The 24,573-nt window shown below is 40.0% G+C and overlaps 1 protein-coding gene across 1 annotated transcript in view; it reads left to right on the plus strand.

Annotated features, from left to right (window-relative positions):
* The window catches only part of LOC140245129 (dnaJ homolog subfamily C member 13-like), a 68,211-nt gene that overhangs the window by 34,595 nt on the left and 9,043 nt on the right, over positions 1-24,573 (plus strand). Inside the window, exons 21-45 of the mRNA XM_072324728.1 lie at positions 1,700-1,708; positions 3,901-3,971; positions 4,960-5,005; positions 5,741-5,955; positions 6,808-6,967; positions 7,980-8,144; positions 8,618-8,722; positions 9,019-9,221; positions 9,774-9,858; positions 10,784-10,938; positions 11,327-11,372; positions 11,941-12,095; positions 12,826-13,027; positions 14,051-14,166; positions 14,694-14,772; positions 15,427-15,562; positions 16,152-16,336; positions 17,079-17,153; positions 18,092-18,208; positions 19,104-19,283; positions 20,190-20,357; positions 20,936-21,049; positions 21,801-21,917; positions 22,470-22,745; positions 23,836-23,935. Coding sequence (XP_072180829.1) covers positions 1,700-1,708; positions 3,901-3,971; positions 4,960-5,005; positions 5,741-5,955; positions 6,808-6,967; positions 7,980-8,144; positions 8,618-8,722; positions 9,019-9,221; positions 9,774-9,858; positions 10,784-10,938; positions 11,327-11,372; positions 11,941-12,095; positions 12,826-13,027; positions 14,051-14,166; positions 14,694-14,772; positions 15,427-15,562; positions 16,152-16,336; positions 17,079-17,153; positions 18,092-18,208; positions 19,104-19,283; positions 20,190-20,357; positions 20,936-21,049; positions 21,801-21,917; positions 22,470-22,745; positions 23,836-23,935 — 3,280 coding nt within the window. The remainder of the gene's footprint in view (positions 1-1,699; positions 1,709-3,900; positions 3,972-4,959; positions 5,006-5,740; positions 5,956-6,807; positions 6,968-7,979; positions 8,145-8,617; positions 8,723-9,018; positions 9,222-9,773; positions 9,859-10,783; positions 10,939-11,326; positions 11,373-11,940; positions 12,096-12,825; positions 13,028-14,050; positions 14,167-14,693; positions 14,773-15,426; positions 15,563-16,151; positions 16,337-17,078; positions 17,154-18,091; positions 18,209-19,103; positions 19,284-20,189; positions 20,358-20,935; positions 21,050-21,800; positions 21,918-22,469; positions 22,746-23,835; positions 23,936-24,573) is intronic.

Here is a 24,573-nt window from a genome sequence, read left to right on the forward strand (position 1 = left end):
CTACACAAACTCACATAAATGACATATTATTCCCAACAAAATTAACATACATTCAAATCTAATTTTCACCTAAATAACATGCATTCAGGCCATCACTACCCCCAAATCACCGCAGGAACTTGGACAGAAAACTTTCAGGAATTCAGGGCACAGTGCAGGCGATCGTTCATCGAGCAAATTATCAGAGAATTCTGAACCCAGACCAGCTGACGAGGACGTGACATGTTCATGCAGAATTGAAACATGTACACGTAGCTACCATTGGGTAGGCAGCTGCTTGTATTAATCAAACATTTTGAGTCTCCCATATCTGGCCAAATCCTTTATCTGGTTGAGTACTGGTCCCAACATGTCCGGATAGGAGAGGTCAGACTGTATCGTCAACTTTTGTCTATTTCTTTCTCTGCAACACATTTACTCTCAAATGCTTTCAGCTCATTGAAAAAGGTATTATCTTGGAGGGGTGAAACTCAGAAATAATCATTATAATCAGATCACAAACAACATTTTGCTTTTCCCTTTTTCTTGCTGTGCTGGCAAAACACAAAACAAAACAAAACAAAACAAAACAAAAAACAGAAAATAGATAAAGAGAAAATTGTTATTCCTGTAAAAACAGCCCTAACGTGTGGACATTCCAGGAGATATTTGGTGCATAAAAACAGCTCGGAATGCCAGCTCACAGGGAATATCTTATGCTGCACTTGGATGTGTCATGCTTGTAAGACTTGTAGTCTACAGATTGAAGCTATTACAAATTGTGTTTGTCTGTAGTTTGAATATTGATGTGGCCTTAGAAAGCCCATTTAGAAATGGCATTGATACAGCTGCAGTTAGCGTATTGTAGCAGCTAATGAAATGTTTACTGCTCTATGGTTGCCTTGTGTCTTCCACCATCTGCAAGCGCAGTTTAATTGCATCTACCAATGATTGTAACCAGCTTTATGAAATGGGTCTTGGGTCTATAAATGATGCGTGGAACGAAGACTATTTTTTGCACTCACACACTAAGGCTTCACCACCACACTACAGACTCAGGTTATTCATGTTAATGTTATGCTGATATTTTATCAAACTGTCATTTTTTTTTCTTGTAGTGTCGATTTATCATTTAATGTTTGTGTTGCTTGTTAAACTGCATGCTGCTGCTTGGTTTCATGCCATGGATCATCTTTTTTTTTTTCCTTCTTGTTTTTTTTTTTTTTTTTTTGGTGCAATTCTTTATGGTTATGATTTTTCATTCATTTTACTTTCCACATCATCAACTGACAGGAGTGAATCTCACACGCTAATGTCTTCCTGTCATCTTGAAAAGTTTCATTCGTTCATGCGCAAAGTTTCCATGACGCTCAAGATTGCACCATTTTTGTGGCAATTCAACCTGTACTTTTGGAATGCATTTATTTGTACTAATTCAGCTAGATTCTTCAAATTGAAATTTTCAGCAAACCTCTGCATCTTCTGTGAGGAAAACCATGTGGTATCATCTTCAAAGATACAACAGAGTGCTGTGGTTAGAATAGAAGTCACTGAAATATATTTACCATGTTCACGCCGTTGCTCTTCATTATGATACAAATGGAACATTCAGCTTTGTCATTGATTTTTAGCGTCTTCTTTCCTTCGCTTTCCACCATTCCCAAACACACAAACAAACTTCTGCTGCTGCTGCTCTGCTGTGTGAATTCCACTCGAGCAGCCAAACTTGGTAAGCATTACCTCTCCTTTGCTCTCTGAGTCACATTGGGGCCCCCCACTCCCTCCACTCTTCCAAATTCGCAGGACAGAGTTAAAGACTACCGTATACGCCATATATTTAGCGAGTCTAAATTTTTGCGAATCGGGACTTCCCAATGATTTCGCGATCGTGGAGTACAGTACTGAACAGAGAAATGTATACATGTATGTCACATTCATGTCAGAATCAGAGTCGAAACTTTCGCTTGTATTTAAATTTGTGAGTAGTACTTGACTCGCCAAATTTGCAGAAATGCACACCTCGCGAAATATTCGGCGTATACAGTATTACTGCTCAAGAGTCCCCGTTTGCTGCTCAAATTTGAGCTCGCGTTTGCTGCCCAGACATGCCAGACATGCTGTGCGATAAGTTGCCCATTTGTAGCTCTGAATCACCAAACGGACACGGAGTACCCTCCTTGTCGGGTGACATGACCCCCCCCCCCCCCCCCATTAGGAAAAGGAGAAAAAATTTTAATTTGCTATGTGTTTGGCATGGTCACCCGATAAGTGGAACCCACAGAAATGGGGCCAATGGGTAATGTATCAGATATGGCCAACAAAGCTTATATCTTTTTCTGCAACATTTCAGTAATTCTTACATTAAACACTTATCTTCCCCGAGATAACTAGCTGTAAGGTTTAGATACACTGTTTCCTTGTTGCAAAAAGGGAAAAAATAGGGGGGAAAAAGAGATTTTGTGCTTTAAAGGTCGTGTTTACCTTTGGGAACAGTGATTTAAAAAATTTTCAAGATATCGCATTTGATGCATATGTGTAGGTCTGTTGCATCACAAAACATCCTACCCTATAAAATTTTCGCAATAAAGCCTAAAATACAAGGAGATATCGGTATTTTTCTCATTAAACCGTAACTGTAGACGGTTTAGTCTAGCAACATTTTTATTATAACTATTGTTCACATTTTGACATTGATTATATGGATTCAAATTTTTGCAGTGGTTGTTTCTATCCCAAACTCACATTTTGGAACTACTTTAACCCTAAAGGGGCCAGGCTTTTTTGGCTATGCTCAGGCTGGGGGGGATGGATTCCGCCCCCCCCTGAGATCTCGGCCATCGGTGGCGCGATCGCGATGAAATTTTGCATGCGTGAGACCTGCGTCATAATCTACAAGATTGTGTCATAAGATTTTTTGAAATAATCAATTTCTAATTTTAATTAATTAATTATGCAAATTAAGCTCAAGATCATATTTTAGCCTAATTAAAAGCATTGAGAGTCTAATTTTTGGTCTGTAAATCTGTTGCAGCATATTCAACGATTGTACATCACAAAAACTTCCAAAATTCATTTCAATTCTTATGTATTTTATTGTTTTCAGAATTTCTTATGTATTTCTTTGTTTTTCAACTTTTGTTTTTTCTTTGTTTTTTCATTGGAAATTGTCACTGACCACTTTTCTACCATAATTAGCACAAAACTAATCAATGAAAGTGATTAATTGTAAAAATAATCAGGTTTTTATGACTTTCACGACAGAGCACTGTTTTCCATTGGAAATGTACACAAAATCACAAAATTGTGCCCGTTTTGGGGCGACATTCCGTTACAAAAATGGGCGTGGCTTCGCAAAAGTACGCGCGCACGTCGCAAATTTGGTCTCAAAAGTTGCGCGAGACTTGAACAAACAAAGTCAAGAAGCCTCGCGACGAGGCCTTCTCGCGTAACAGAATTATAGCGCGAAACGTCGAGGAAGGGGGGGGGCGGATTCCGCCCCCCCCCCCCCCCCCCCCCGGCCCTTTTAGGGTTAAAGCACTAATGCTGGGTTGTTTCATCTGCAAATGGTAAATTATGCCTTTAACCATTCTGACATGCGTTATAATCGACTATGAGCTGGAAGTATGAAAATCATGAAAATAATGTTTCGTGCAATTCATTGAGTGATATGATGACATTGAAATTTCATCATATTGCAGAAGAATGTGAAGGAAGAAGGGAGAAGAATATATCTATTTTTTTTTTCTAACAGGTATGTCGGTCATATAAGGGACATTTGCAAGCAGTTCCAAAGAAATTCACTCTCCTGGTATTTTGAAAATTCTTAGGATTTTGTGAACTTCATAGCTGTTGCTCAAATTGTTTCACAATGAGAACAAGAATCAAATTAAAACATCTTGGACTACCTCTGCCATCCAACAGAAACCTATTGTGCTGAGAAAACGAAGACAAAGGATAAAGATTGAGGCAAACTGGCAGCTTTTCTACTACAGGTAAGAGTGAAATCAAAAATATATGTTATGATCATTTCTTGCTGAATGGACAGAAACTAAATCAGTTTTTTATTAGGACTTTATACCGGAGATTCAGAGTCATTTCAGTCGTTCTTTTGTAAAGTGTTTCATATGAGCTGTTAAGCTCCTTTTAGTAAAGGTAGAATTTTTCTCAAGTAGAAAAGATAAGAAAAATGTTTTGCAGAGTATATAGCTCCCTGACATTGACGTGTATCTATTGTATCAATCTTCCTATACATTGGATATGTATCACTTGTAACCCGATGTTTGATTTCATTTGTATTCAAAACATCTGGTGGATGTGTGTTTTATCTTTTAAAGGACAAGTTCACCTTCATTAACATAACGATTGAGAGAATGTAGCAATATTAGTAGAACACATCGTTGAAAGTTTGAGGAAAATCGGACAATCCGTTCAAAAGTTATAAATTTTTAAAGTTTTTGTGCAGTCACTGCTGGATGAGAAGACTACTGCAGTGTATGATGTCACATGCATACAACAATATAAGGAAAATATAAAGAGAATTTCACAAAATTTAATCTTTTGAAAAAAGTACACATTCCCTTGACTTGTTACTGACATATGTTATGGGTAATATTATTCCCATTGCCTTTAGAAAGAAGCAAGTCAAGTGTTCTTTTATTATGCGAAAAAAGTGAAAATATATTGAATTTTCTTAACATTTTCTTTATTCTGTTGTACTCATATGACATCACGAGCCTTAGTAGTCTCCTCATCCAGCGGTTCCAACACAAAAATTTTAAAAATTCATAACTTTTGCATCGATTGTCCAATTTTCCTCAAACTTTCACTGATGTGTTCTACTAATATTGCTGCATTCTCTCAATCCTTATGTTTATGAAGGTGAACTTGTCCTTTAAGCGTGTTGATAGTTCAGTTATGCACACTTTAATGTCTGCAACAATAATATGACTGTCTTTCTCGCATCTCTTCCTCCAACTTCAGGTTCAGCAAAGACCATGCTCTTCCAAACCTTATATGGAACTACAAGGTAATGCAGAATGAGCTAGAGAAAGCACTATGTGTATTTGACTTATAAGAACACAAAGTCCTGAAGGATCTACTGTCGCAAATTCTTTAAAGTTTGATTATTCCGTACGTCCATGTCTCTTCTTCCGACATTACATTGTACTTGTAGGGACTCAACCCAAGTTTGGACTTTTGCAATGCATGTAATGAGTAGAATATAGTTAGAGATGTTGTCGGGGAATGAGTAGCTATGTTTCATGAAATAGGTGTAGAGTGAGTTGGATAAATGGATAGATAAGTGCATAAAAGAGTAGTAGATTCCTCACAAGAGAATCTTCTTCTATACATCCATCTGTCTGTCTCTCTTTGGCAACATTGCTTAATCCAGATATACAGTAAACTTTGTGGATATTTACTGAACATAAATATAGTTGAGGGATGTTAAGACAGGAGTGAGCAGTGAAGAAATAGATGTAATACAAAGTAAAATAGGTAAATCGGTGTGTTGATAGGCAGATATGAATGAAAAAATAATTTTTTTTTTTTTTTAGTCACTTAATGAATTACACCTGTACTCTTACATATAAATGTTTGTAACGCAATGTAACAATAAATTAAGGTTTGAAGAAAGTGTAATTTCTCTTTGTGTATTTTAAGATATTTTGTCGGCAAATTGAAATCTTTGGTGGTGGGATGGTTACCAACACTTGTGATCTTGATATTTATCTCTTCCGCCCGACCCTAACCCTTCCCGCAGACGAGGGAGGAGCTTCGGCAGGCCCTGGAGAACGAGATGCGGGCGTTCAGCGTGGACAGGGAGCTGGGGGCCAGTCACATGATCTCGTGGAACCACAACGAGTTTGAGGTGCCGTACGTCTGCCTCTCAGAGGAGATCAAGATCGGCGACTACTACCTCAGGCTCCTGCTGGAGGCCGACGAGTCGAACGAAGAGATCGCGGCCATCAAGAAATCGTAAGATCATAATGGGTCCGCACCTCATTGAAGCATCCCATTGTCTTGTCTCTGTCAGAAATTGCATTTTGATTTGGGCTTTTATCTTCATTTTTGCCATGGCAGAAGCAGCCACACATCAAGAACTCGTAAGATCATAATGAAGCATCCCATCCCATTGTCTTTTCTATGTCAGAATTTGATTTGGGCTCTATCTTCAATTTTGCTGCGGCAGAAGCACCCAGACATCAAGACATCGTAAGATTTTGACGGTTTGCAGCTTCCTGTTATCTGTCTCTGTCAGAATACTGTCAAATGAGGAATGTTCGCGTGCATTTTAATTTCGCAAATTTTGCGAGCGCGAAAGTTATTGTCTACACTATATGCATTGAATGCCAGTGGCAGTTCGCGAAAATTTCATGTCTTAAAAAAGGCCATCGGCTCCAATTCGTGAAAAATTCATGCCGCAAATATATCATGTTTTACAGTATACTGATTGATTTGATCTTACCTTCAAGTCTGCCAGAGTGGAAGCACCGTCATATTTACTGACTTATTGTATGTCCCCGATGTAAAATCTCTGGATGCTTCTCGTGTATCTTGCACTGTTGGGATAGTAATCGAGTACGAAAGTGATGAAGTCACAATCTTTTGGTTTGAGCGTGGTTAGCAGGCGTTGTCTTCAGATATATCTGAGCTGTGTGAAGTTGTTTAGAACCAGTTTCTATGGCAATGAATGACTATGACATCACACTTTGGCACTCTATGGTGATGAGACTGTCCCAATGAGCTGTCCAACACTAAAGAAGCCATCTTCATCAAGGCCAAATTCTTATGATTTGGCATTTTCATTATCAATCTTGTTTTCTGTAGGTACGAGTTCTTCAACGACCTGTACCACCGTTTCCTCCTAACGACCAAGATACCGATGAAGTGCATGTGTCTTCAAGCTATGGCCATCGTGTATGGCAAATGCTACGAGGATATCGGTGCCTTCAATGACACCAAGTACATTGTACAGATGCTGGACAGGGTATGTTAAGAGTAGAGCATCTTTCTGCCCGCAATCCCAAAGTCCCACTCATCGTACTGCACCCCTCGCACCTCTTCCACTGACCTCTTCCCCCATCCTATTCCCTCCCCCCAATCTCATCTGTCACCTTCTGCCCAATGTCATTCTGGCCCCACCTCCTCAACCTCACCCCACCCTGACCTCACTCCCATTCCCGACCCTTAACCCTACCTTCCCCAACCCTTCTGCCACCTACCAAACCCCACCCACAAAGCCCAACATTACCCCCATTCCTACCTCAACTTCACCACCTCATTCCCTTCCCAAAACCCTACACCCCTCTTCAGTACATAATTGTGTGCACTCATGAAGACATTTGTTCTCAGATGGAAATGCAAAGTATGTGAGTTTGTCTGAAGAGGACGGCCCTGGTAAGATCTTAAGATGAATAATTTGAAAATAAATAGAGGAAAAAGCCACACAGTATAGCATCTACTGGTTGATGGGCTTGTGTTTGTCATTTACTGAAAAAGTGGAAATTTTTGCTTGAGTAATTGTGCTCGGCCTTGTGAGATGAATTACAATTGTTTTCAGTTCCAAGGAATCAAAATATAATTAAAGTGTTATGGCATATTACAAGCCCAAAAATGTGAATGTTTTAATTGTTTAGCTTGGTCTATGTTATGCAAAATGTGCTAAAATTTCAACCCTGCAAAAATTTCCCACTTTTGTAGCAGTTAAAATTAAAGGAATGGGGGATGAGTGGCTTTTAAAGGCAAAATGAAAAGGAAGAGAAGAAAAGGCTATCATGTTTTACCTTGATAGATGAGATGGAAGAGATACACTTGACATAGAAAGAGGAGGATTCATCCTTGGTCTGTGTAGAATGGAAGAAGGATGATTGTGTTCATCCTAGCCTGACATATGTAATCATTGTGATCATGATCATGACTAGCTCTGAGCAGTAGGCCTATTGTATGAAACACCATATTAGTCCTTAAGTCATCCCTGCCTTCTCTTCCCCAAACCCCAGAGCACAGACAAGCAGGAGAGAGACCGGTTAGTCCTCTTCCTCAACAGACTCCTCAACAACATACGCAACGTCCGCCTCCTCATCGACGCAGGGGGCATCAGGGTCCTGGTCGACCTCTTGACCTTGGCTCATTTGCATACCTCAAGAGCAACTGTTCCAACTCAGGTTCGTATGGATGACTGGTAGTGATCATGCGTTCATTGTCTAATTGTGATTGTTTCCCCAAGTTGTTAAGAAATTCTTTCAGGATATCTCTATGTGTCTTGTGCAAATGTATAACTTTGCTGATTGCAAGATTGCATTTGGAAATAGGTGTTTTTGTGGAAAAAGCTGTCATGCAGTGTTCCTTTTTTGAAAAATGTAAGGTTGAAATGTATGGAGGCATTGCTGATACTAAATAATCTCTGCAAGCAATGAAAAAAGAAATTCAAAACTTCATTTGCTAACATACAGTGAGAGAACAAGGAAGATGTTCGGTACTTGCATTATCGTAGAGTAAGATTACGTGTTGAGTGAATGTTTTGCAGAATTACCACTGTCTTAGGAAAGTGGTTTTGCATACGCGTACATGTATGTCTTAGTAACTAGTCAGGGTGAGTGTTTTAAAGCTCTTTGCTCTATGTGCTCTCTAACAACAGTCCAATGTGATTGAGGCAGCTCCAGATTCGATGATCTCGACTGAGAAAGAGTGGTACTATGGCAACGGACCCAGGGAGAGGCTCGGGCCCTACAGCTTCAATGAGGTAGGCTTGGGACCAAAATAGAATCTTGCAGTTACTGAGTGTGTTGTGGTTGATGATGTATGATATCTCCAGTGTACTACACATAATTTTATCATCTCAAAAGGATATGAATCTTGTACAAGTACTGGCTAAGATAACCTTGTATCTTGTACTGGCATTCAAAATATTGAGTAGAAAAAAACAAAAAACAAAACAAAACTTGTGTGTGTTTTACTTTTGCGAAATTAGAAAAAAGTTTCATGCGTGCGAAAATTTCTGCTTTTACGATAATCAATTTTTTTTTTTCGTATTGGCAGATGAAGGAACTGTGGGACGATGGGGCGCTAAATGCCAAGACACGGTGCTGGGCCCAGGGCCTGGAGGGCTGGAAGCCCCTCCACTCCATCCCTCAACTCAAGTGGTGTCTCCTGGCAACCGGCACGCCTGTGATGAACGACAGCGACCTCGCGACCCTCATCCTCAACATGCTCATCAAGATCTGCGAGTACTTCCCCAGCAGGTGAGTCACGAATGTTCCCACAAGACGTAAAAGGGATATACCCTACTGTTTTGTTACATTGCTGACTTTGACATGATTACTGAAGTCACTATTTTTATTTATTTATTTTTTTTTTTGTTCATCTGTGAGTATATGTGTATGGTTTTTATATTCAGTTACATTGCAAAAATATTTTTCTCTACCTTGGGTATTTGCCTTCTGTTTGCATATAGTAGAGTAGGGATTTCTTGTTCTCTTTTATGCATGTACACTATTAAACCATGCTCCTCAGATTCATCATGTTCATATCAACTTATAGTTCCACATCTTTTATCCTCCATGATTACCCTGTTAAGGGTGAGCTTATCATGCTATAACACACATTTCCTTTAGACATCTGCTCAAGTATACCTGGGACTAGTCTTCAACAGGTTAAATAACTTAGTGTACATTTTTTCATTAGTGTTCTCAAAATATGTCTTCTTCACCTTTTCATCTTGTAACAAATCTTTGCAGATATGTTCCTTTTCTTTGAACTTACCAATTGTCCATCTCCATTCTGTCTTCTCCCAGGGATGTAGATGATGCGATCATTCGACCCCTCCCCAAGCCAAAGAGACTCTTGTCAGAAGCAGTAAACTTGCCACACATCGTCCAGGTAATAATGTTGACCCCTTGAGGATGTAGCTGTTTTAGCTATAACACACATTTCCCATAGACACTTGCCTGAGTATACTCAGGACTAGTCTTCAACAAGTTAAAGTCTTGTATGCTCGGTGTTTACCCATCAAGTCCTAGAGTAATGTTGCTGCCGAAAGTGTCATCGTGCCATTATTGAATTGGCAACTTTGAATTTCGCTTGATATCTTATACAGAGGAGAGATTAGATGGAACTGGTTATGCTCATTAAGTCTTCACAAAATCGGAAAGAAGTTTACAAAAAGAGTTGCCATTTTGAGAGAGCAACAAGAACTTTAATTGTCTGAAATTTGTTGCCAATTTAAAAATCAAAATATTGATTGAGCAATCGAAAGGCTTCTGAAAAATTGTGCAGCTGTAACAGATGATTGTATGTGATCAAAACAGGCATTAGATTGAAATTTTGTTTTACTCCACCTTATGGAAAACTTGCAGTCTATGGTAAAAATTGTAGTAACAAATATAATCTCCAAACCCCAGAATGTGGTTTCCTATGACATTATGATGTTTGGGCCTTTGTCTGCTGTTGCCTACTTTTTCTGTAGTTTATAAATGAAGATTTTATGACGTTTCTTTATTTTTATGATGGTTTGATCATTTGCATTTTTGTGAACAATTGATGTGGAAGTTAATTGCAACCTCATTTGCTTCAAACATAATTATCTTTGCAACAAGATGTGACATACACACAGAATTAGAGAAGAAAGTGGCAGATAAATGATATCAATTTCACACAGGAACAGTTCAATTGATGTGGGGCAAGTAATACAAGTAAACAGATCTATGTTTAAAGTTTGTCCTCTTGCAGTGTAGAACCCTAATAATGAATAGGAAGTCATGGTGTATATGAAGTTCATTTTGGATTTCTCTCCGATGTCATATAGCTCCTCCTGACCTTTGACCCCATCCTGGTGGAGAAAGTGTCGATCCTGCTGTACACCATTATCCAGGACAACCCTCAGCTGCCCCGCCTCTATCTCTCGGGCGTCTTCTTCTTCATCATGATGTACACCGGCTCAAATGTTCTTCCACTGGCATGGTGAGATGAATACTGCCCTCTGTAGTTCTGTTCCCTCCACTTAAGTTTCCTTTCAGTTGGAATTTAGTTTCATTCCTGTTTATTGTCAACATGTGCATTTTTTCCCATATCAGATTTGCCATTTGTTAGGCACTCTAGTCCTCCGTAATCTCAGAAATTATTCATTGATTTAGTTTTCCAATAATTTGCTGTGTGCACTTGATATTTAGCAATGTGTTCATACACCTTCACAAACTCACAAGTGGACTGATATTTGGCCCCACAAGTCTTGATTCACAAAATATTATCCTTGCTGAAATATATGCTATGTATACAGGTGTTTGTGTGCCATGATGTCAAATGCCTTGATCAAGGTATGTAATCATGCATGTATGGTTTGTGTCCACAGGTTCCTCAAGTATGCACACATGAGGCAAGCTTTCAGGTCAGATGAGGTGAGTCCAACTCTCGTCTTATATTATCTTGAATCTGTATATGGAATTTGAATCTTGCTATGTGGGCACATACTTTGACAAGATAATTTGCCCACCATGTCCCTCTTTACCCAGGTGTATAAACAAGGTTCCAATAATGTCATCAACCCATGCTGAGGGGCAAAAACTGGCTATGGGGGCCTCTATACGCATTGGCAAGTGGGTTAGCATTTTCGTCCCAAGTCCATCATCTTGTGCGATTTTATCAGGCCAGTCAGGCAGGCTGGTGTGCAGTATGTGAACCACGTGCTAGAGCTGTGCCTAACTACACAGTCACATGATTTGTTTTTGCCCCTCGGGCAACACATACACAGATTGTTTTTGTACCTCAGTCAGTGCGTCTTTTGACCTCATGGAACATGTAAATTGGTACCTTGCAATGCTAGGGTAATGATGACAGGGCTCTCAGGTAGAGCAGTGTTTGGACTGAAGAGGCTAACGTGAAGTAAATGTTTCGGAATATCTCAGGGCTTGGGTTGAAGTCGGTCAAGAGTCCGATTGACCAATATCCCCTCTTTTCCTCATCCAGAACAAAGGTTCGGACATCATCCAGTGCAGCATCCTAGGCCACATCCTGCCTGAGGCCATGGTGCACTTCCTGGAGAACCACAGTGCCGAGAAGTTTGCCGAGACATTCCTGGGAGAGTTCGACACCCCAGAGGCCATCTGGAGCAATGAAATGAGGTGGGGAATCCCCCAGCAGGCAAAGAATGCAAGGGGCAGATTCACCAAACATGTATCCTCCCTGGGGGTGATAAGACCTTAAATCCCAGTTGGCATGTATTAAAAGGACTCTTAATGTGATTTTTTGGGGAAAAAAACCCAAAACAAAACTATTTGAGTTTTAGAATAGAACAGTTATTTAATGTAATCCTGATCGATGTTTCTGCATTATTTGACATCAACACAGATGCTATTTTGAAAAAAAAAGAAGAAATGGATAAAGTTTTTCGCTCTCCTGAAAATTAATGATTTTGAGATATGTATCTTGTCACCCTAGGAACATATGTAGATGTGGTGAATACAGATGTTGTTGAAACACTTAGTGAAAAACTTAGGAAAATTGGACAATCTGTTTGAAAAGAAAGTTATGAATATTCAACAGTTTGATTGATTCTATGTTTCACCCTCTGTAGCTAGGAACGGCACAACAGTTTGTGATGAAGACATTAACAAGACGAAGAAAACAGAATGAAATTTGATACAGTGCTTTTTCCTAGAACATTTATGTTCTTCATTCAAAAGGTGAACAGGAATTGTACTTTTTGTAAAAAAGAATGAGAAAGAAAAGAAATGCAGTCGACATTGCTTTATTCATTGGTTCAAAACTCATGAGGGTAAGTGGGCATCATGAAGACAAAATGAAACGTTTTTAAAATCCTTGGTTCATGTAATCGCTATTTTACCTTGCCAGGCGAATGATGATCGAGAAGATCGCGTCCCACATAGCAGACTTCTCACCGCGGTTACGCAGCAACACGAGATCCCTCTACCAGTACTGCCCCATCCCTGTCGTCAACTACCCACAGCTGGACAAAGAGCTATTTGTCAACATCTACTATCTCAAGCATCTATGCGACACCACCAAGTTCCCCGACTGGCCCATCAAGGATCCAGTAAGACCAAGACTCCTTTCTCTTGACAAGCCCTCTTAAAGGGATCGTATAGTTTTGGTTGAGACCTAATTTCAGGTTTCTAACATTTTTTTGGTGAGATAATGAGAAACCTCTTTCGAAATATGAAAGAGCATGTAATTCCAAGAGGAAATTGATGTTTATTTGATGAAAATTAGTTTTGAAATAGCTGAGATACCCAAAACAGAGCAATCCTAATAAAAGATGGGACCCACCTTTTATTACGATCGCTTTATTTTACTTTGTTTTTGGATATCTCAGCCATTCCAGACCCGATTTTCATCAGATAAATTTTGAATTCCTCTTAAAATGGTATGCTCTGTACTATTTCAGAATTGTTTTCTTGATATCTCACAAAAAGTTAAAGCCCAATTCTCATCTCCACCAATACTACCAGTATACCATCCCTTTAATTGCCGATGAGTGCAACCACTTTCACAGACTGTCGAGAAACTGTCATCAGAGCATTGACAGAAAATTTGTTTCACCTTGATCATGCAAATTCTGGGAGGTGAGGTCAGAGTCAGAAGGGCTCAGCTGTCTTACACTGATGTCACTCTGGTCTGTGAGGTTCTGGAAGCACATCACAAGGTGCTACATACAGATATCCAAGTATTTCTTGAAACCACTTGCATGATTACATAATGTAAGTTGTGCATGTTGCCAGCCTGACAACATAGAGAACGGTTGCTCTCCCCATTATTACAACTTTGCAGCCTCCTACTGGATCTGTTATTCTTTAAAGGAAGATGTATCCAGATTTTGCTCGCACAACACACACTCTTTTATTGTAAATAAGAGGTCATCACCATGACGATATATAGTTCGTCCCAGTATAGCTTCATGGTGCTGCAACAGGGATTATCTAATCAAAAATAAGTGTCAAGTATTTAATACTCTGGAAATTGGCATTAGTATTCAGTAGTATATATGACAGTGATATCATTCATTCAGCTCTCCATCAAAACTGGTATAATTATCTTTACTTTTTAATTTCTTGTGCAGGTGAAACTACTTAAGGACATCCTTGAGGAATGGAAAAAGGAGGTGGAGAAGAAGCCGCCCACGATGTCCATCGATGAGGCGTACGAGACCCTCAAACTGTCCACCGGCACTGGAGGGTAGGTGTGCTGGTTGGATTCAGGAGAAAGGGTGGGCAGGGGAAAGAAAGAGAAGGGGTGGGGATGGGGAAGTGTGCCTGGTTGGTGAAGATTACAACATCAATGCTCACCTCTTTGGAGAAGTTCTTGTATACTTTTGAAGACTGTGTGAATTGAGACTTTTTGATCACTGATGTGGTCACCATGGTAACAGATGTAGTGTTGATTTGTCCGAGTGCAGATTGCTACTCTAGATTCAGAGCAAGAGTGGGTGGCGAAGGGGGGGAGGGGAGGGGGGATGTGCCTAGCTAGTGAAGATGACTGCATGTACATGTACATCATCACTCACCTCTTTTACGGTGAAGCCATTGGGACCTTTGAGGAAAGTATGAATTGAAACTCTTTGATCAAGCCTTAATTGAAATTCAGTGGGAGGGAATTTTTTCAGTGCCTGTATATGACAGGTGGCTGCTATGGACAGGTGGCCTCTAGGACAGGTTTTTACATGTATTTTATGCTGGTCTCACTATGTATCCATTTTTTTACAGGCATGAGGAAGGTGTGATCAGGAAAGCCTACTTCAGACTGGCCCAGAAGTACCATCCAGACAAGAACCCAGAGGGCAGGGTGAGTTCAAGTCTCAAAACTCCTGCCATTCGCAGAATCTTGCTTTCAGTTACTGAGTGTCTCTTGGAAGTAGCTGTCCTCGCTGTAAGGTTCTTGTGTCTGAGAGGCAGCAACCTTTAATATTCTACAATAAATCTGGCGGTGTTTGGAGGGGCTTTCAGAATAGGGTTCAGTGAAAGAATATATTTTTCTTTTAATGTTCTCCTCAACAGCTGGAGCTTGCCTCATCCTTGCCCTACCTCTATAGTACCAGCATGCACAAATTTGTTATAAATTTGGAGTTTATAATATTTGGAGGTTATCATATTTGTTTGTTTGTGGGTTTTTTTTTTTTGTGTGGGTTTTTTTTTTTCATAAACAAAGAGCCGATTACTCAAGCTCTCCCAGGAAAACATTGATAGATTTTAACCAGTGACGACACCTTGCTTTCCAAATGGTGATGGAGTTGTGGTTACAAAAATCTGATAGACCAATTAGAGTCAAGTGTGTGTCGATTCAAGTGTTCAGATTCAGTTGCTAAGTAGGAATCTGTTGCAAGATTGTCAGTGCTGCCCCTTAGAGAAGGATCCGAGAGTTTTGTAAGAGACTTTGTACTAAAAACGTAAGAATTGAAGAAGATAACTATATCTTATCTCACATGCCTCTGCTTTCCAGGACATGTTTGAGCTGGTCAACAAGGCCTACGAGTTCCTGTGCAGTAAATCCTCCCGCCTGACAGAGGGCCCCAACCCTGAGAATATTGTCCTCATCCTCAGGGCGCAGAGCATTCTCTTTGAGCGCTACAAGGAAGGTAAGATCTCGCTGATGCGGTTGCCATGGTAACAGATACAGTATTGTTTTACCTGCATGCAGTTTACTGTGCGACAGTATGTACCAGGTATATTGGCTTTGATATGTCTTCTAATTCAGCTTGCTATTTAGAAGACTATTCATGATTAGATATTATTTATTTGTTTGTGGTAAAATGTGAAGGGAAAAAAAAAAAGACAAACAAGCATAAAAACGGAAGCATGGTGGATTGATCGCTTTGTTTCGACCAATTAAACCTGCGCAGTTACAGGCATGTATTCATATACAGGAAGATTCAGGGTATGCATGACTGAGATTAAGACATGGGCTGCTATTGTGCTAATTCACGAGTGGTACATTATTCACGATTAGATATTCGTAGGTTAAATCAACTTTTGTTATGCTATGTTTCCTGTGGACAACATGTTTGTGTACAGTATCAATGGAATTTTAGCCTTGGAGTCATGGGAAGGGTAACTTATGATATTTGTCACCACTCAGAAACAGGCGCCCTTGATCACCTCTGTCTTGAGACAATTTTGACGTATGTAGTTGCACCCCCCTTTCCACTTGCACCCCTTTTGCTGCAGTTCTTGAGCCCTACAAGTACGCTGGCTACCCCATGCTGATCAAGACCATCCAGATGGAGACGCATGACGACGCCCTCTTCTCCAAGTCCGCCCCGCTCCTCTCGGCCGCCAGCGAGCTCGCCTTCCACACTGTCAACTGCTCGGCGCTGAACGCAGAGGAGCTGAGGAGAGAACAGGGCATTGAGGTGAGTCGCTCTCACCCTGGACACCAGGGGTTGGTGTCTGCCGAGCAGACTTAATCTGTTGGTCAGCTGGTTGTGCAGATATGAATAGATGTAGGTAAATCTCATTTAAATGTGATATGGACTTTTTTTTTTCGAAACTTTTTCATTTGTTCAGGTCGTTTAAGCATGTGTTGGTTCTTTAATTGTCTCCCCTTTGTATGGGGTGTGCAGTGTCTGTTCATATAGCTATAATAAAATTAATGCTTATTTATTACTGATTGAATGAATCCAGTGTATTTTGTAAAGTAGTTTTCCTTGTGTGCATCATTCAATATGTCGGTATTAAATATGAAGCTTGATTAGTATGGCACTGCAAATAGAAGTTGCCTGGCTTCTTTTTTTTTTTCAGTACGTGCTTGGCTTATCTTATCGTTATCACTGTCTTGGATTTACAGTTCAGCCAGCGATCAAGTTCCCCCTAGATTGCGATCACGGGCGATTGTATGCCGAATTGCATACAATCAATGGATCGCGTATGCGATCACTGATCGCCTGTGATCACGATCTAGGGGGAACTTGATCGCTGGCTGAACTGTAGCTTCTCTTTGAAAAAGGTGTAGATGTATAATTAAAAGCAAAATGCCCCTACAGGTAGCAGACAGTGTTATAAACGACAGTTTGTACATGAATCGCTCTGTAGACACATTAATACTTTAATGATGCCAAACTTACCAGGGAAATTGTTTCTCCTTCCAACCCATAGGCACTACAAGATGCCTTGATGCGGTGTGTAGCAGTCCTCAGCGCCTCCAGCAATCCAGATGACATGGGTGTCCAGGTGAGTGTCTGGAATGCACATATTTGGTTTGTCACTTCCTGCTCTTTTGATCGAGTAACAAATATACTAAATGTGACCCTGCACCGCAAACCAACAAAAAGTCGCCAGACAAGGATTTTCAGTTAAGGGCAGATTCTGAAAGAGCAGACTCTAAGCTTTAAAATGATGTATAACTCAATTCAGTTGGACTCCCCTAACCTACCAAAATACTGGAAAGAAAGTACACACTCTTGAAAAGTGTGAACTGAGAAAAGAGGCTCTGAAGTACACAGTCTATTCAAGCGCTTAATCTTTACCAAGCCGTGCCAGCTGTGCCACGAAAGGGATGAAACAAAGGATGTGAACCACCGGAGCAACAACAATGCAGGGATTATCAGATTAACCTGAAATTAAGCATGTTCTGTTAGCACATTCTGCCCATGATTTATGCTAACTTTCAAAGCAGTATCGTCATCCTTTCAAAAATTATTAGACTTGACAGTGAAGAGTGTGCAAAGGATTTCAAGACATGAAAAGCGGCCTCTAAGTCATACCTGATTATTCTACTCTTCCCCCCAAAAGGGTTGTAGAAAAACTGCTGAAAACACACTCTCCCATTCATGTTAAGATACCAAACTGAAGAATAATGTAGAAGAAGGATAGCTCTTTCGGAAAATATGAAAAACTCAAGATTGACTTGATTGAACCATTTCACCCTTTTTAAGTCCTCACTTAAAATCAAGGGGTGCGACTTTCTGTTTGTTTTGTGGTGCACGGTCACAAATGGAAATTTCAGGTTCCACCATGAGTGACCAAGTGCCAGCCTCATATGTTTTGTATTGAGTTCATAGAATATGCGTTTATATTTCTTTCATGTCAGTTTCATCTTTCCTTTTCACGGGCTCACATATGAATATCATCTACGTCTTTATCCCTTTGTTTGGCTTCCAAACAACCAGGTGTGTATCTATGTCATCAAGTGCTACGCGGTGGCGGCCCAGTTTGAGGGATGCAGGGACCGCATCACGGAGATCCCAGCCATCATCAAAGATCTCTGCAGGACGCTCTATTACAAGGTGAGCCAGTTTGGGCGGATAGATGGATGGAAAAGTAGAAAGATGGAAGGATACGAAAATGAATATAGTTATCGAGATTGACAGTTAGATCGTATCTAGATATTTGATAGATGGATAGATAGATAGATAGATACACTGTAGATAGGTAAATATATAGGCCGGTAGATGGATAGAAAGATAGATACATGGATACCTGTGTACCTATTGTACGTACATACATTTGTACTTACAGCCGGTACATACATACATTCATACATACACACAAAGAAATGCATATTACATGTATATGCACATATACACACACACACACATATACATACCTGTTTAATGTTGACAAGGGGACACTTGAATTATATAAGGTGCACACAATACTAGTAGATAGAGAATAATGCTAATTAAGACATCACAAAGGCAATCTATGGACACACAAAATTTTAACAGGAGACATTTTTTTTTACAAACTGTCCTGTCCATGTCAATATTGCAGTGATATGTACATACATACAATTTTGTATGTGTGTACAGAATCTCTGTATTGATGCCACCGCCCCAAATTCATCAAGGAGGTAACAGAAAGCCAAAAACATTAGTGGCATGCAATTTTCGTGAATTCCAGCAGAAGGCCTTTCTTGTGGCATGAATTATTTCTCAGATTGGCAACTGGCATTTAATACCTTGCGCATATTTTCAGTCGAGAAAGATAAGGGCGTTAAAGGCTACACTAACCGTATGACATCAATGCCCTTATCTTTCTGAACCAACAATATTGCTTTTGCGAAACTCCCCCCCCCCCCCCCCCTTCTTGCAAGTTCACTAAAGTTTCGTGCACTTAAACATTTCTGGTCTTACAGTAAATGTGAGCTTTTTTTCATTCTGTGTTTGTGTTTTTGGTCAGAACCTGCAAATCCTGTGCTCAGTGTCGGCCGAGTGCGTGAGTGCCTTCGCCGTGGACAAGTACCTCCAGGACCACCTGCAGCAGGCCGGGGTTCTCTGGCACCTCCTCCTCTACCTCTTCCAGTACGACTTCACCCTGGATGAGAGTGGGGTGGAGGCCAGTGAGGGGTCCAACCAACAGGTGGGGGGCGAAAGTCATCTTTCATCTATCTACCTCTATCTCTGATCACTTGCTGGATAAACCATATACCGTCTATTCTCCATTTCACTGTTCTTTTTTGTATGCAAATTTCGCAAGTCAGGTGTTAATTGTGAACTTCAAAGCTCATGAAAATAACAACTCTGGTCCCAATGTAAATTTGACGTGCACAAGTACATTTCTCTGTCACAAAATTGTTGGGAAGGTCCAATTCAGAAAAATTTTGACTTGCTTGATACATGGCATATCTATATACCTTCAGTAGTATTTAACTAGTATAATTTTTCTCAAATCAGAACTCCTGAATAATTTCACGAGTGGTTAGATTCACGATTGTGTAGTGTAGTGCCGCAATGCGCAGAGAAATCGGGAAGTTTGTGCATTCAGTTCACACAGTGGGTGGGGCAATCTGTTATCATGCACTGTGATTTTGTACTGTGAGTCCATACCAGTACATGTGCGTGTGTCCGTCACCTTCGTGTTGGTATTGGAAGTGATAGTTTCTTGTATTATTAAATTTGCGAATAGCATCCGACTTGCAAAAATAAAAACCAGGCGAAATATATAGCATATACAGTATTCCAATGCCTGTTTCTGGCATATTGATAATGTTAGGACCAGAGGAGTGTTGATGTTCTCAACTGCTTCTCTTGTATTCTTGACCCAAAAACACAGCAGTATGCTTGTGATCAGTTCCAACGGAAATGTAATGAAATGCTGCATACTGACTTCAGGAGTTTTGTTTGATGAAATCTGAAAAGTCAAAAGAATCTCGGCTATCAAACGTGACTGAATCTTGCCAGTTTTACTCTGTACACTGTACATTTGAAAGGCTGACTACCAATTTTCTATTTTACATCAATCCATCTATCCATTCGTCCCTCACAGCAAGTGGCCAACACTCTGGCCAGGCTCTGCTTCACCGCCCTGGCCAGGATAGCTGGCTACCAGGAGGGCGACAAGGCCACGCCAGAAAACCCTGCCATTCGCAAGTCCCTCAATGCCCTACTCACCCCGTACATTGCCAGCCAGCTCAGCACTGAAAATCCAAACCAGGTAATCTATAACATCCTTTGGAAGTTGAAAGTCGGTCCTTTGATGTTCCTGCACAATTTTTTGAATGAGAAGTGAATATCAAATAATTTGCAAGCTTGTTGTAGAGACAGCCGTCTACTCTATTGTAAATACATGCAAGACCATTGGTACCACAAGCAATTGTTTTGTATGAGGATAAATATTTTTGTTTCCAGGTAACATTAACACACACTGTTTTGACATATCCTTTTTTGATTTAGCATATGCTAACCAGTATTAAAGGGCTCTGTTTAGACCTTTGGCAGTCTACTGTTCATTGTACGTGTTAAAATGAAAATGATGATGATATTGTTAATACTAGAGTATCAGATAAAAGTTATTCACTGCAAGCAAGTTTCAGCGATGGAAATGTATTTTTGTTGTCTAGTTGAATACAATAAAAATATTAACCAAGACTATGGTATCCCTGAACACATGCTTGTAACTCTAGATGTTGAGATATGGATTATAGATAAGAGATGATGTTGGTTGATTGCTGTTAGGTGTGGTTGCTAGGAGATGATAATAAGCCTGTCATCTATGCATGTCTCTCCTACCAGGTGTTGAAGATGCTGAACAGTAACACAGAGAACCCCTACCTCCTGTGGGACAATGCCACCAGGATTGAACTGGTGGAATTCGCCAAAGAGCAGCAGGCCAGCATGATTAGATCGGTAAGCAGTCATCGTTTCTTGTAAAAAAGTGGCATATTTGTCCTTTACATATTGTGTAGGCAAATAGACTCACGTCTTGTAGGTCTGTTATAGAGAAAGTTAAGATCATTATAAAGACAATAGTGAGTTCATTTTAATTGCTGATCTCTCTTTCTATCCAAAGAGTCATATTTGTTCCACAGAAGTCTGTTGTAGTCTGATATTGAGACTTTAAGGAACTTTTTTTTGGAAGTTTTAGTGATGGGTCACAGAACGTATAATTTTCAAACAGAAATAATAAGTTATATTTTGGGCACATCTGATTAAATTGCCTCCCATCAACATAAATAAATATCAATCATTCAGTGTTTGAGGAATAGCAGTAATAAAATATCATGGGCGTACATATTCGAATGGAATACGTACCCACAACCTCTTGATTGCTGGATAGGCGTCATATCTACCAGACTACCAAGCTTCTGCCCGACAGCCAGCAATGGCCCTGATCCCCTACAGCAGTGGGAACTGTGTATTGATCAAATCAATGATTCCTGCAGCCAGACATGTTTAATTGCAACTAATTAACAACATGCCCCCCCCACCCCTTCGGCATAAATTAACGCTGATTATTCACTGTCTGAGTTAATGCCATGATTTAAAAAAAAAACATAACAGGCACATATTATAAGGAAAAAAAAAAACCAACTTGACACAAGAATAATTGAGTTAAATCTATTTTTTTTTTTTTTTTGTCACCATTCTATCGTTGCAGGGCGAGTGTGATCCTCAGTTTGGAGCCGACTTCACCTTCACCTCGCACTCCAAGGAACTCATCGTCGGCGACATTTTCGTCAGAATCTACAACGATATGCCAACATTCCCTCTCCATGTAATGTATCTCACGTTTGACCTTTTTGATTCAAAATGTTTTTGTCACCATGAAAGTGAAAAGAGCAAAGTGGATGGGTATTTTGTGGAGTTACAAGTAAAGCAGTTTAATTTCTGCAAAATTTCAGTCTAGGTTGCTGTACTGTTCATATTCCAGCGTGTTTGTTCAGATATTGAGCAGAAATAGATTCATCAGTTATAAAAGTGCAATTTTCTAATTGTACCTCATGACATCTAGGAGTATACATACATGTACGATACCTCATAAAAGTTACTCATTGGTTTGACCAAATTTGCTATCAAAAGATTAGAATGTTTGCTATTAGTTTTAATAGATTCATATTATCAAGGTAAATTAAGCCATGTGTGGAGCATAACTTGATTAATGCTAATTTCTATTTTGCTCGCAGTAGTTCATCAGGATGAGATGCACTGTAAGCATTAATGTTGCTGGAAAAAAAAGCATGATTAGTGCAGTCCTGAAAGGTTTTCAAATTGTCAAAAGAGGGCACTAGCCATGACTTTCCTTCTCTCTCTTCCAACCCCCTACCAGGATGCCAAAGGCTTTACCAATGCACTACTAGACTTCCTGGGCTCCCAGGCCCAGTACCTCCATTCTCTCATGGCCCTGACCGCCAAGGAGGTGGACACCAGCCAGTCCAGCCAGCAGGCCACACGGCTCAAGCACTGCGAGATGGCCCTGGACGCCCTGGCCAAGGTGATCAAGAACAACCCGGGCACTGAGATCCAGTGCAACGGTCACTACAAACTCCTCTTCTCCCTCCTCCGGCTGACTGGTGCCACGCAGCTGCAGCTTCTTGCCCTGGAAGTATGAATTGACCTTTTGAAATTTAATGACAGCAAGTTAACTGTGATAGATGTTGCCATAGCAACAGTGTATCATCTTGAGGATTTTTTGTTTATTGCCAGGACAGCACACACCATTTTTGTAAATAGAGATCATCACTGTAGCACCTCCTGATGACACATGTGTGTAGTTCATCCCAGTATAGCTTCTTAGAGCTGCAAGAGGGCTCACAGTATCAAGTATCAAGTAAAGCTATTACTACTGAAGTCAGATATGATGTAGCAGGGCCCTTACATTGTACTGTATTAGCTGTTGTTTTCGTGAGAGTTTAATTTGTAAGAATTTTGAAAATCATCATTGGACTACGAATTTAACAACACAAAAATGTTGCTATGAGCAAGGGTAATAGCGCACTTATGATACCATCTGTGTCAATTTGCAAAAACAACATCTCGCAAAAATGTCTGTGATCTTCTCATTCATGAAAGTGTCTGTACACTAAAATAACAGATTATGCAGTAGTTCAGAAAGAAGTGCACCAGATTTGTCCTTCCACAATAAGACCAGCCGCTGTGAGCTCCCTCCAGTGCACATTGCTACTGTAGTCCTGATAAAACCAATTGGTGATGAATTGCTGCTGTATCATTGCTTTGCTCGTTCAACCTTTACACTGAGGCAGCATTTCTGTCTCATTTCTGCCACATAGCGACGAGGAATACTGTAAAACAAGGAATGTTCGCGTGCTTTTTTTAATTTCGCGAATTTTGCGAACGCGCAGATTCGCGAAATTAAAATGCATGTGAAAGTTCTTTTCTACACTATATGCATTGAATGCTAGTGGCAGTCTGCAAAAACTTCATGCCGCAAAAAAGGCTGTCGGCTCCAATTCGCGAAAAATTCATGCCGCGAATATATCATGTTTTACAGTAGATATTTCTTCAAATTTTACTTTCAAATTAAATTTTCAGGTGTATATTGTGGTTGGTCTGGAAATTTTATGACTTTTCCTGCGACAGTGTTGATTGTGGACTTGTGTTACCTCTTCTAGGAGCAAGTATTTTTATACCAGACTTGCTTTGTAATTTTCTACATCTTTTCCTTGTATTGTAAGGTCATACGCAATGTGACAGGAAACCAAGACTGTGTCACAAATATTGGAGAGTCCGGCGTCGTCGGGTACATCCTCCTCACTCTGCACTCTCTTCCCTCAGGTGAGTTTTCGGAGAAGGGAGATGGGATATCTGAAGATAAACTTGTATACATAATGGCTGGCTATAGAGGAGACTTCACTATGTATTGCTTGAGCTTTGAAAAACATGTTTAATTGGTCAAGCGCAATATGATTGCAGAAAACTTTCATTTGTTGGGGAAAGTATATATCACAACAAAATTGAGCTTCAACCAATCTCAGCCACGCAATTGTAATGGTCAGTTGAAGCTTACTTTTGTTGTGATACAAATATTGTTCTTTTAGGGCAATATCATTCAGTGTAGACCTAATCTGCTTATGTTATGATTAGTAAGCATCTCACAAAGTCTCACAGAAGATAAGGGGGAAGAAAGAAGAGCAAGCAGTATACATCACATCCTCCATTACTGCTATGGAGGAAAAGACTTGTGGTTGAATCTGTCGACGATATTTTCTGTTCATCTATCTTCCATTCACAAGAACCATAACATTTTGAGTGTGCTAATGCACCAATTACTGTTCAGGTACAGACCTAAGGAAAACCAGAATTTCACATAAGTTTTTTTTTTTTTTTTTTTTAACTATTGATGGCCTGCAGAAACTTTAGCAAGCATCTCTTCAGAATTTCAAGATGTCGATATAATCAGTCTGCAATTTCTA

Source organism: Diadema setosum, chromosome 22 (assembly GCF_964275005.1).
Source record: "Diadema setosum chromosome 22, eeDiaSeto1, whole genome shotgun sequence".
NCBI lineage: Eukaryota > Metazoa > Echinodermata > Echinoidea > Diadematoida > Diadematidae > Diadema > Diadema setosum.